This window comes from Cornus florida, unplaced genomic scaffold (genome assembly GCF_030987335.1).
Source record: "Cornus florida cultivar Cherokee Brave unplaced genomic scaffold, ASM3098733v1 CherokeeBrave_3.0.0_Hap2_Chr06, whole genome shotgun sequence".
NCBI lineage: Eukaryota > Viridiplantae > Streptophyta > Magnoliopsida > Cornales > Cornaceae > Cornus > Cornus florida.
The window spans coordinates 107,325,679-107,337,832 of record NW_026775576.1 but is presented as its reverse complement, the minus strand read 5'-3'; the positions used below and the strand labels follow the sequence as shown (position 1 = coordinate 107,337,832).

Sequence of the window (12,154 nt, the reverse complement as noted above, 5' to 3'; positions counted from 1 at the left end):
TTTTAATTTATTATATATTAATGAGCAAAGTATAGAAAACCCCCCTCGACTTGTAATATTTTCATCCTCTAATTTTTTTACTAAAGAACCCCCCCCCAACTTGTAACCCTTTCCAATAAATCTTTCTTATCTAATTTTTTACCAAAGAGATCCCCCTCAACTATCTAAGGAGGTAAAAGAGTTGATATTTGAATCAAAATACCCTTTTATTTAAATCTTAATTTTCTTGAACTTCAGAAATTCATATCTCATAAACCGTGCATCAAAATATTGCAAATAATATATGCACAGAAAGTTTATACAATAAGAATTCCAGAAATATAAGATTTATTTATCAAAACTTCATAACTAGAAAGAAATAGACAATCTAAAAATCTACTGCAACAATCTTATTTTATTTTATTTTTTATAAAATACTCGGTTTATTTGCATGAAAATTTTCAGAATTATTCATTTTCATATAAAGCATAACATATAAAAAAATTAGCCCCAATAGAGACCGAATATTCATTTCTATTTTTTAAAAAATGGGGAGTCTATAAAAGAAGAGTAATGATACTTGCACCGATTTGTTGCAGTGAATTATCTAACCGAATGCTGCTGATTAGTTATTTATACACAATACATGTAAGTGGAGAGTCCACTTCTTTATTTATATATAAATGGATCAATTAAAAGAAGATTGGCATGTAAGGTACTCTCACTAGGCATCATTTTGTTTGAACTGGGCAACTAGATTTAGGAGGGATGGTCTTATAGGACTGTTGCTGTAATGAGTAATGACTGAGTTTTCTTAATCCCTAATTTCAATGAATCTGTTACTTAATAAGGTTTTTCTATTGAGCGTTTAAATTTCAAACCAATAAACGTCTTAGTAGCGGTAACTATCCTCCCACATTTGATCATATTCTCTAAACATATCATACTTGAAATAAATATATGACGTTAAACATGTTGGGAATACTCAATGCGGCCATTCAGACTGCTGTCATACCTATTACTTAGACTGTCTGCCTTCATCTTTTATTTTTGTTATATTTTAAAATAAAATAACACACCTAAATCAGTTCTAATTAGGTATAAAAATATTTAAATAGATATTTTATAAATTGATTTCTTTTAATTAATTTTTTTTAGATTTCTACTTGAGTTAGGGGACTGCATTTATAATGCACAGGTAGGAATCTCCAAAATGGAAATAGACAAAAAAATAATAAAACTGTATGTTTCATTCAAAAAGCTCACTGCTATGCAGCTATGCTGCAATTCCAACATTTTAGGATGACTAAAAACAGCCATTAGGTTTAAGTCTTCTGGCGAAAACAACCTAGACATGCACATAATAAAGGCCACATACTGGTTTCATTGAACAAAATTAACAAGTGGTACAAGCAGTCCTCCAGCAAACATAGAGAGGGTAACACACAACTAAAAGGCGCAAAGAAAAAAGAATGCCGAATAGAATACAAAGTAATGCATGTAGCCAAAAAAGAAAAAAAGAAAGCAATTTAGAGGGCTAATGAAGAATCTGATAAGCCAACCAAGAAACCAGCTAACAAAAGCAATACAGAGAAACTACAAGGTCTGCACCAGTAATACATATAAATGGGGCATCTGAAAGCCATAAACATTCATTCTAGTAGAATTAACCTTATGCCACCATAAAACATGACAAAAGCAAAGCATAACCAGGCTAGCATATGTGTAGGCAGAAGTTTCTAGGATCATCAGGAAGAATCCAGTTCTGTTTAGTACGTCTATTTACTTACTGAGCTTTCAGTAACCCCTTCCGAGCTTGAATGCCTAAATCTGATAAGAGTCTTCAATTACTCTGTTAACAATCCGAGTTTCTCTTGTAGTTTTAGAAAATAACCTATAATTTGATAAACAGTAGATGAAAGAGCCAGTATGCAAAGAGAAGATGGGATCATGGAACAGTAAATCAGCTAGCAAAGATGTGAAGTGTGATATTTGGTTGAAGGAAGTTAAAGACAAAAAATTGTTGGAAATATTATCTGCAACCTTGGCTGTCATGGGCAAAATCCAGAATCATCATCATCGCCTTAATCCCATATGAGCGGAGTCAGCCACATGAATTTTCTCTCTCCAACCTTTTTTATTATATGCCATTTATGTTCTAACTTTTTAAAGTCATTTTTAACAACCCCATCCCAGGGTAAACCAGAATCATAAATGATCCTACAACTGGTCCAAATTGCAACCAATTATCAAAGAAAAGAGATGCATTCCTGAGAATAAATTGGTCCATATTGCAACCAATTATCAAACCAATAAAATGTATTCTGACCATTACCCACTGTATGTTTTATACATAACCTAAATGGCTCTGTTAGCTACAACAACTTCCTCCAAAACCATGAGCAATTAGGAGGAATTTTAACATCCCATAGGCTCCTATCTTTAAGAATAATATGATGGACCCATTGCACCCAAAAGGAAGAAGAAGCTGACAGATTTATTCCAAAGAGACATTCTTAAGGCCTAAGCCACCCTCTTGAATATCACAAACAACTGAACTCCATGCCAATCTAGATAAAGGCAACGAACTTAAGTTCATATAGCATAACTTGCTACAGAAGAATCCTTTTGCATGCTAAAAATGAGACATTGTTGTCTTGCATGACGTCTCATGACATCATGTAACAGGTAGTAACAAGTAACGTTTGCTCCAATGATGAAAATAACATGATGAGACCCTGAATACAAACAGTCAGAACAGATAAGTAAATTCAGATGTGTATAAACTATAGAGAGTAATGCAGCCGGATATCATTAAGGAACAAAAAGGCTAAACCTTGTTCTTTGTCAAGGTTGGTAAAAATAGTTTTATTGCTTGTGTAATGAATGCAAATAAAACTCTCACTGGATTATGCAAGTAAATTGGTCAGGAATAACGAGTTTGATGCAGATGGATCTCTTGGAGGAGGAGAGATCTAGCTCTGTTGATTGCGGCAAAGCAGAGGCATATGTGTTCCTCAAGATCAATGAGCTGGCGGAGGAAATTCTCATGGTTCTTGTGGAGTTGCTTCACCACTTCCTGAATGGGCTGTCTGTCCCTGCCCCTCTCCAATCCAAGGCGAATGAGAAGCTTGTCACCCTCAACAGCTGTATACAAACGGACCACAAGGCGATCAATGGTGTCGAGGTCATTGTGCAGGACATAAGTACCCTTTGCTGCAGCTTCAAGCTGTGCCAGATGGGCCATCTCTTTCTTAGTTATCTTGCATGGAAGGAATGAACTAAAAAAGGGGCAAGCCACAAGGGTGACAAGTGCATGGGCAGCTATGACTGCAGCAGATATGGCAACACCTACGACAGTGCCAATGAGACAAATGGCGGAGCTAGTGGTGGCGTGGCGAAGGAGACGAACCCTGGAGCGTGACTTACTGAGACGGTGGTCGAGTTGTTGCTTAAGCTGGGAGAAACAACAGCGCATGTCATTGAAGTTGAAGGAGTCAGAGCAAGAGAAGGGGTTGTCAAGGCGGTCGAATTGGAGGAAAATGTCAAAGGCACAGTCGCACTGGGACTGGGTGAGGGTGTAGGAGTCAGAGTCTAGGGGAAGGACATTGAGGAGATTGTGGAGAGGAGCATAGAGGGACCGAGCATGGCGGACACTGTCATAGAGGAGGAGGCACAGATGGGAAGTGTGTTCACTATGATCAAAATAGGCAGAGACAAGGCGGGTAAGGGTGTTGGGCCGAATAGACTGAAGTGACTCTTGGACACAATCTCGGTTTGGCTGCAGGACCTGTGCCAACAGCTGGTGTCCTTCATTGCACTCTTCTTGTCCTGGATCTGGGTCATGGTAACAAGCGTTGCTCTGATGAATCTTATCCCGTATCTCGCTGTAGGAACTGGTCTGTACAGCAAGGGTGTATTCTCGAGTGAGGTTGATGGTGGGAGAAGGCTGTGTGCTCGACCTCGGTGTTTCCTCAGCCGAATTTCCTGCAGTTCATTCACACAATTGAGTAACAATTTGTCTACCTCTGATGAATGCCAGTGTGGAAGGCTAGTTACAGAGTTTACCTTGTGGGGATGATGAGGAGGGATGTTGATTTGTTGTCGCTGTCAACGATGATGGCCTCAGACAACGCATCATTTGACGGTGCCCTTCTAGCCGGGTGACCACTGAGTTCAGGCGCTGGCATTCAGAAGTCCAGTGAAAGCACAACAAATCTGAGGAATCTAAAAAACACAAGGTCAAGCTTTGAGTCCTCATCTTTTATAATGAATGCACAATAACATGGAAGACAATATAGTTATGTAGGAAGACAGAATGGTGGAGGTCAAGATAAATTAGGCTATGAATATGATGGCAGGTATAGATTCACCTCCTCAAGCGGTTAGAACTGAAAATCAGGAAATTGAAACTTCTGAATGAACAGAAAATTCTTAGGGGTTTCAGAACAAACCACATATAACCACACGTCAGTTTCTATAAGATTAGCATCAATAGTGTATCTAATCTGAACAAAAACATCTACATTATCCCAGATTTGGATGCTCAAGTGGAATTTGGGATGCAGTTAGTAATTCATGATCTGGCATGGGTGTCATAAAACTAACAATTCATGATCTGGCATGGGTGTCATAAAACTAACAATTTTTTCCTCCTTTCAAGATAAAGGTTTAATATAGAGATCATCATTCTGCTTCGAGCGTTCAAGTCGCATTACAATCTAGACCTATCAAATAAAAGAAAAAAAGGAGAAACAATGCCCTCGGAAAAAAGAAAAAGAAAGACAATGAACTGGAAAAACAACCACCCAAAATCTAGTTTACGGAGAACTTTCAAACTAGAAAAAACACAAATTGCACATAAGTTGAGAGGATTACCCCCAATTAGTTTCAATAATCAATTTAGTAAGTAAGGAAGACAGCTTGCACATATTTATTTATCTCTCAGTTAAGCAATGAATTTCTAAAGTATCTATGAAGAACACAGTGTATCCACATCATTTCAAAACAAATTTAAAACTGATCTCCTCCATCACCTCAAGCAAATGATAAATCAAACATGTGATTACTCCTTCTACCACACATCAATCAATAATTCTGGAACGTTTCACCAAAATAACGATTCTCCCCAAATATCAGAAAAATCCCAAATGAATTGATGCATATCCCTCTAATATACGTAGATGTAGACACACGAATTAAATTTGCCAGAATTGAAAGTAAAAATGGAATGGAGAAAAATTCATAGAGAACCCCAAAAAAATCCTTCAATTTGTGAAACTAACTATATATATGTTTGTAAGCACTAGCAAGTTTGTACCTAGTTCAACAGTGAATAAATGTATTCTGACAACAAAAAATTGAAGTTGAGTGGGCACTGATTGAAGCAACCGGGTATATGTGTGTGTATATATGTATGTCAATCTCGGAGAAGGTCCCTGAGGCGGTTCTTGACGAAGTCGTTTCGGGCTTTGGTGCGAGCTTGTTGAGGGGCTGCGTTGGCGAAAGAGAGGTGCGCTCCAACGGCGAAGAGGACGACGCCGGTGACGAAACAGACGCCGGTCACGGCAAGTTGCTTGGGCGTTGGTGGGTACGACCACACCACCATCTTCTTCTTCAACCCGCTATTGTGTACATACACTAGCGTTAGGCGTGTGTGACTCGCTCTTCTTTGTTGCCCACTCGCCAACCAATTAGGGTTACTCGGAAATGGGCCCGATTCTCATGGGCTAAACCTAAAGGCCAAGGCCCACAACTAGCATGTTAAAACTTCGCTTCTTAACCGAGATTCCGGGTTTGATTTCATTAGGCTTTGCATTGAAATTTGATAATTGATAGGAAATTGAAGAATTGTAGATGGTTGGATAGTAATGATCTCGAAGAATTCCAAGATACTTGTTTAGAAGAATAAATAGAAATGACAAATTTCAAATGGTCACTGTAGATTAACCAGACAAGAGTGTATATATATATACATATATGTACATATATTAATGTGTATGCTTAATCTTAATTTTTTATTTCACCTTACTAGTAATTAGTTATTAATTTGTTTTTATTAACGTATTTGTAAATTACTTCACCTTAATTGTCCCACATCAGAACAGAAATACATTATAGAAGGATAGTCCAGCTGCCAGTTCTGTTCTTGTACGAAGCCAAAGTAGGTTGCAAGAACATGAGATAAAATTAAACCGATGCTTGGGTGGGATCCATCTCTCGGTCTCTATTTCTTTTATCAACAGCATATTTACCACAACAAAGAATATATCTTATATATATATATATGTGTGTGTAATTATCTCCTGCTCATCGATGAGCAAGAAATTCATCACCACCACGTGCATATATCCAAGTAGTGAGTTCAATAACAAATAACAATCATAACAATGAAAAATATAAGTTTAAAAACTATAATTAAAAAGATACACTTGCATAATTTTTCTGCAATTAATTACTGTCAACTTATTTTGTTCTCACAGATCTGCATGATCTTTTTTAACAACTTTCTTTCTCATATGGTTTCTATTTCACAAGTGATGAGAGATCCAAATTCTAGATATAAAAAACATGGCTATCTAAGAAAGAGATTGCCACAACAGCATGAAACGCAGCTCCAATGGACAGAGCATCCTCATCAATAACAAAGTAAGGCGAGTGCAATGGCTCATCCGATTTTAGAGTCTCATTCTTTGTCCCTACCACAAACATTGCAGCGGGGAACTTCTAAGAGTAGAAGCTGAAATCTTCAGAACCCATGGTCACTGGGAGTAGCTGCATATTACCTTCCCAAGTAAGATCTCCCCAACTCTCTTCCCGTGTTCGTACAGTGCCTCGTCATTAACCACTACCGGATGAGGCATTGGTTTGTCTTCCAACACAGCACTACATTGATGCACAGCTGCTTGCATCTCTATCACCTGCAAGAGGATTAATTTTTCCTAAGCTCTTTCATTTTGTCATAAATACCGAAATATATTAAGGTTAGAACACGATCGAGCATTTTACCTCTTTGATCCTTTCCTGTAAGTAGGAGAGACCTTGAGAGGTTAAGCTTCTGTAAGTTCCTGTAATTTCAACCGTATGTGGGATCACATTTCCGGCTTGGCCTCCATGTATGGACCCAACTGTGACTACCTGCACAATTTGTGTAGGATGAAATTTATTGCTCTCTTTTGCTTCAAGAAGATCGACACCATTGTCAAAAAAGTATATATAGGAATGCAATACTAGAACCAAATATCAAGAAAGATCAGGATATGGCAAATGTAATTACAAATATTTGGACAATGTATATGAATTTACTTGATCTGATTAATTAGAGCATATATATCCATGCATGCACCTGTGTCCATATACTTGCATGCATACAAGCAGTCAACACAATACTACTAATGATATATATGTGAAACAAATCTAATTATGAAAAATTAGCAACAAAGTGTTGATGACCTTTAGACTCAGTGAGGACCTGGATCCAATAAATATAATTCAGGTCTTGTTGAATCTGCTTTGATGGATAAAACTCATTTTGGTTGACACAGGACAAACCCTTAATCCCACTCCCGCCCCTCCTAAGTGCCATTCCAAGTAACTTTTATGATAGCACAACTTGCAACAGTAAATCAGCTAGAAAAGACGTAAAGTGTGATATTTGGTTGAAGGAAGCTAAAGACAAAAAATTGTTGGAAATATTATTGGCAAGTTGGCAACCTTGGCTGCCCTGGGCAAAAACCAGAATCATCATCATCATCATCCTTGCCTTAATCCCATATGAGTGGAGTTGGCCACATGAATTTTCTCTCTCCAATCTTTTTTATTATATGCCATTTCACCAATTATGTTTAACTTTTTAAGGTCATTTTTAACAACCCCATTCCAGGGCAAATCAGAATCATAAATGATCCTACAATTGGTCCAAATTGCAACCAATTATCAAACAAAAGAGACGCATTCCTGAGAATAAATTGGTCCATATTACAACCAATTATCAAACCAAAGAATGTATTCTGACCATTACCCACTGTATGTTTTATACATAACCTAAATGGCTCTGTTAGCTACAACAACTTCCTCCAAAACCATGAGCAATTAGGGGGAATTTTAACATCCCATAGGCTCCTATCTTTAAGAATGTTATGATGGACCCATTGCACCCATAAGGAAGAAGAAGCTGACAGATTTATTCCAAAGAGACATTCTTAAGGCCTAAGCCAATCTAGATAAAGGTAACGAACTTGAGTTCATATAGCATAACTTGCAACAGAAGAATTCTTTTGCATGCTAGAGATGAGACGTCGTTGTCTTGCATGATGTCTCATGACATCATGTAACAGGTAGTAACAAGTAATGTTTGCTCCAATGATGAAAATAACATGATGAGACCCTGAATACAAAGAGTCAGAAGAGATAAGTAAATTCAGATGTGTATAAACTATAGAGAGTAATGCAGCCGGATATCATTAAGGAACAAAAAGGCTAAACCATGTTCTTTGTCAGGGTTGGTAAAAATAGTTTTATCGCTTGTGTAATGAATGCAAATAAAACTCTCACTGGATTATGCAAGTAAATTGGTCAGGAATAACGAGTTTGATGCAGATGGATCCCTTGGAGGAGGAGAGATCTAGCTCTGTTGATTGCGGCAAAGCAGAGGCATATGTGTTCCTCAAGATCAATGAGCTGGCAGAGGAAATTCTCACGGTTCTTGTGGAGTTGCTTCACCACTACCAGAATGGGCTGTCTGTCCCTGCCCCTCTCCAATCCAAGGCGGCGAATGAGACGCTTGTCACCGTCAACAGCTGTATACAATCTGGCCACAAGGCGATCAATGGTGTCGAGGTGATTGTGCAGGACATAAGTACCTATTGCTGCAGCATCAAGCTGTGCCAGATGGGCCAGCTCTTTCTTAGTTATCTTGCATGGAAGGAATGAACTAAAAAAGGGGCAAGCCACAAGGGTGACAAGTGCATGGGCAGATATGACTGCAGCAGATATGGCAACACCTACGACAGTGCCAATGAGACAAATGGCGGAGCTAGTGGTGGCATGGCGAAGGAGCCGAACCCTGGAGCGTGACTTACTGAGACAGTGGTCAAGTTGTTGCTTAAGCTGGGAGAAACAACAGCGCATGTCATTGAAGTTGAAGGAGTCAGGGCAGGAGAAGGGGTTGTCAAGGCGGTCGAATTGGAGGAAAATGTCAAAGGCACAGTTGCACTGGGACTGGGTAAGGGTGTAGGAGTCAGAGTCTAGGGGAAGGACATTGAGGAGATTGTGGAGAGGAGTATAGAGGGACCGAGCATGGCGGACACTGTCATAAAGGAGGAGGCACAGATGGGAAGTGTGTTCACTATGATCAAAATAGGCAGAAACAAGGCGGGTAAGTGTGTTGGGCCGAATAGACTGAAGTGACTCTTGGACACAATCTCGGTTCGGCTGCAGGACCTGTGCCAACAGCTGGTGTCCTTCATTGCACTCTTCTTGTCCTGGATCTGGTTCATGGTAACAAGCGTTTCTCTGATGAATCTTATCCCGTATCTCGCTGTAGGAACTGGTCTGTACAGCAAGGGTGTATTCTCGAGTGAGGTCGATGGTGGAAGAAGGCTGCGTGCTCGACCTCGGTGTTTCCTCAGCTGAATTTCCTGTAGTTCATTCACACAATTGAGTAACAATTTGTTTACCTCTGATGAATGCCAGTGTGGAAGGCTAGTTACAGAGTTTACCTTGTGGGGATGATGAGAAAGGATGTTGATTTGTTGTCACTGTCAACGATGATGGCCTCAGGCAACGCATCATTTGATGGTTCCCTTCTATCCGGGTGACCACTGAGTTCAGGAGTCCAGTCAAAGCACAACAAATCTGAGGAATCTAAAAAACACAAGGTCAAGCTTTGAGTCCTCATCTTTTATAATGAATGCACAATAACATGGTAGACAATATAGTTATGTAGGAAGACAAAATGGTGGAGGTCAAGATAAATTAGGCGATGAATATGATGGCAGGTATAGATTCACCTCCTCAAGCAGTTAGAACTGAAAATCAGGAAATTGAAACTTCTGAATGAACAGAAAATTCTTAGGGTTTTCAGAACAAACCACATATAACCACACGTCAGTTTCTATAAGATTAGCATCAATATTGTATCTAACCTGAACAAAAACATCTACATTAACCCAGATTAGGATGCTCAAGTGGAATTTGGGATGCAGTTACTAATTCATGATCTGGTATGTTCCTCTGGCTAATAAGAGTTTCAGTGGTCAAAATCAAATCCACCATGTGACCAAGACGTGATCGTATACAAGCTACTTGAAAAACCTAAATTATGGCATGTAAGGGTGTCATCAAACTAACAATTTTTTCTTTCTTTCAAGGAAAAGGTTTAATATAGAGATCATCAATCATCATTCAGCTTCGAGCATTCAAGTCGCATTACAATGAAGTCGCATTACAATCTAGACCTCTCAAATAAAAGAAAAAAGGAGAAACAATGCCCTCGAAAAAAAAAGAAAAAGAAAGACAAAATGAAACAGTGATTTATGAAGTCAGACATCAACTGGAAAAACCACCCCCCAAAATCTAGTTTACATAGAACTTTCAAACAAGAAAAAACACAAATTGCACATAAGTTGAGAGGATTACCCCCAATTAGTTTCAACAATCAATTTAGTAAGGAAGACAGCTTGCACATATTTATTTATCTCTCAGTTAAACAATGATTTTCTAAAGTATCTATGAAGAACACAGTGTCCCCACATCATTTCAAAACAAATTTAAAACTGATCTCCTCCATCACCTCAAGCAAATGATAAATCAAATATGTGATTACTCCCTCTACCTCACACCAATCAATAATTCTGGAACGTTTCACCAAAATAACGATTCTCCCTAAATATCAGAAAAATCCCAAATGAATTGATGCATATCCCTCTAATATACGTAGATGTAGACACACGTGTATGTTTTTAACAATATCAAAAATATTAGTCAATTAAATTTGCCAGAATTGATAGTAAAAATGGAACATTTCAGTATACCCTAATTCTATACATAGGGTATATATCAACAACAAATGAAATGGAGAAAAATTCATAGAAAACCTCAAAAAAAGCCTTCAATTTGTGAAACTAACTATATCTATGTTTGTAAATACTAGCAAGTTTGTACCTACTTGAACAGTGAATAAATGTATTCTGACAACAAAAAATTGGAGTTGAGTGGGCACTTATTGAAGCAACCGGGCATGTGTGTGTATAAATATGTATGTCAATTTCGGAGAAGGTCCCTGAGGCGGTTCTTGACGAAGTCGTTTCGGGCTTTGGTGCGAGCTTTTTGAGGGGCTGCGTTGGCGAAAGAGAGATGCGCTCCAACGGCGAAGAGGACGACGCCGGTGACGAAACAGACGCCGGTCACGGCAAGTTGCTTGGGCGTTGGTGGGTACGACCACACCACTATCTTCTCTTCAACCCGCTATGTCTACACACACTAGCGTTAGGCGTTGTTAGCGTGCGTGACTCGCTCTTCTCTGTTGCACACTCCCCAACTGATTAGGGTTAATCGGAAATGGGCCCGATTCTCATGGGCTAAACCTAAAGGCCAAGGCCCACAACTAGCATGTCAAAACTTCGCTTCTTAGCCGAGACTCGGGGTTTTATTTTTTGCATTGAAATTTGACAACCGATAGCAAATTGGAGAATTGTAGATGGTTGGATAGTAATGACCTCTAAGAATCCTAAGAGATTTGATTAGAAGAAGAAATAGAAATGACAAATTTCCAATTGTCACTATAGATTAACCAGAGTATATATATATACATATATGTAATTATATATTGATGTGTAATATGTAATTATATATTGATGTGTATGCTCAATCTTAATTTTTTATTTCACCTTACTAGTAATTAGTTATTAATTTGTTTTTATTAACGTATTTGTAAATTACTTCACCTTAATTGTCCCACATCAGAACAGAAATACACTATAGAAGGTTAGTCCAGCCGCCAGTTCTGTTCTTGTATGAAGCCAAAGTAGGCTGCGAGAAGATGAGATAAAATTAAACTGAGGCTTGGGTAGGATCCATCTATGGGTCTCTATTTCTTTTATCAGCTGTATATTTACCACAACAAAGAATATATATACATATGTGTGTGTGTGTGTGTGTGTAATTATCTCTTGAT

The 12,154-nt window shown here is 38.4% G+C and overlaps 3 protein-coding genes across 13 annotated transcripts; all 3 read right to left on the bottom strand.

Moving 5' to 3' along the window:
* Positions 1 to 1,420: 1,420 nt before the first annotated feature.
* LOC132313765 (UPF0496 protein At3g19330) lies at positions 1,421 to 5,655 on the bottom strand. Of its 6 annotated transcripts, none has more exons than XM_059812702.1 (3): positions 4,048 to 4,205; positions 2,885 to 3,966; positions 1,421 to 2,717 (listed from the first exon to the last, which is right to left on the bottom strand). In XM_059812702.1, the coding sequence occupies exons 1-2, from the start codon at positions 4,118 to 4,120 to the stop codon at positions 2,906 to 2,908; spliced, it is 1,134 nt and encodes a 377-aa protein (XP_059668685.1). In that variant the 5' UTR covers positions 4,121 to 4,205; the 3' UTR covers positions 1,421 to 2,717; positions 2,885 to 2,905. The 6 variants fall into 6 exon arrangements, 3 of the variants coding, with proteins under 3 accessions (XP_059668685.1, XP_059668683.1, XP_059668684.1); XR_009483464.1 differs by having other exon boundaries at positions 1,423 to 2,717; positions 2,816 to 3,966; XM_059812700.1 differs by lacking the exon at positions 1,421 to 2,717 and adding an exon at positions 5,300 to 5,435 and having other exon boundaries at positions 2,740 to 3,966; positions 4,048 to 4,206.
* A 705-nt stretch (positions 5,656 to 6,360) lies between these two features.
* Positions 6,361 to 11,503, bottom strand: LOC132313764 (UPF0496 protein At3g19330-like). 6 transcript variants are annotated; one of them, XM_059812699.1, is made up of 4 exons: positions 9,699 to 11,503; positions 8,533 to 9,617; positions 6,988 to 8,365; positions 6,361 to 6,899 (listed from the first exon to the last, which is right to left on the bottom strand). In XM_059812699.1, the coding sequence occupies exons 1-2, from the start codon at positions 9,769 to 9,771 to the stop codon at positions 8,554 to 8,556; spliced, it is 1,137 nt and encodes a 378-aa protein (XP_059668682.1). In that variant the 5' UTR covers positions 9,772 to 11,503; the 3' UTR covers positions 6,361 to 6,899; positions 6,988 to 8,365; positions 8,533 to 8,553. The 6 variants fall into 6 exon arrangements, with proteins under 6 accessions (XP_059668682.1, XP_059668677.1, XP_059668676.1 ...); XM_059812694.1 differs by having other exon boundaries at positions 6,988 to 7,116; XM_059812693.1 differs by having other exon boundaries at positions 6,988 to 9,617; positions 9,699 to 9,843; positions 11,143 to 11,503.
* Positions 6,535 to 7,334, bottom strand: LOC132314785 (IAA-amino acid hydrolase ILR1-like). The gene is made up of 4 exons (XM_059813606.1): positions 7,325 to 7,334; positions 6,988 to 7,208; positions 6,765 to 6,899; positions 6,535 to 6,705 (listed from the first exon to the last, which is right to left on the bottom strand). Exons 1-4 carry the CDS (start codon positions 7,332 to 7,334, stop codon positions 6,535 to 6,537), a joined length of 537 nt encoding a protein of 178 aa, XP_059669589.1.
* Positions 11,504 to 12,154: the final 651 nt, after the last annotated feature.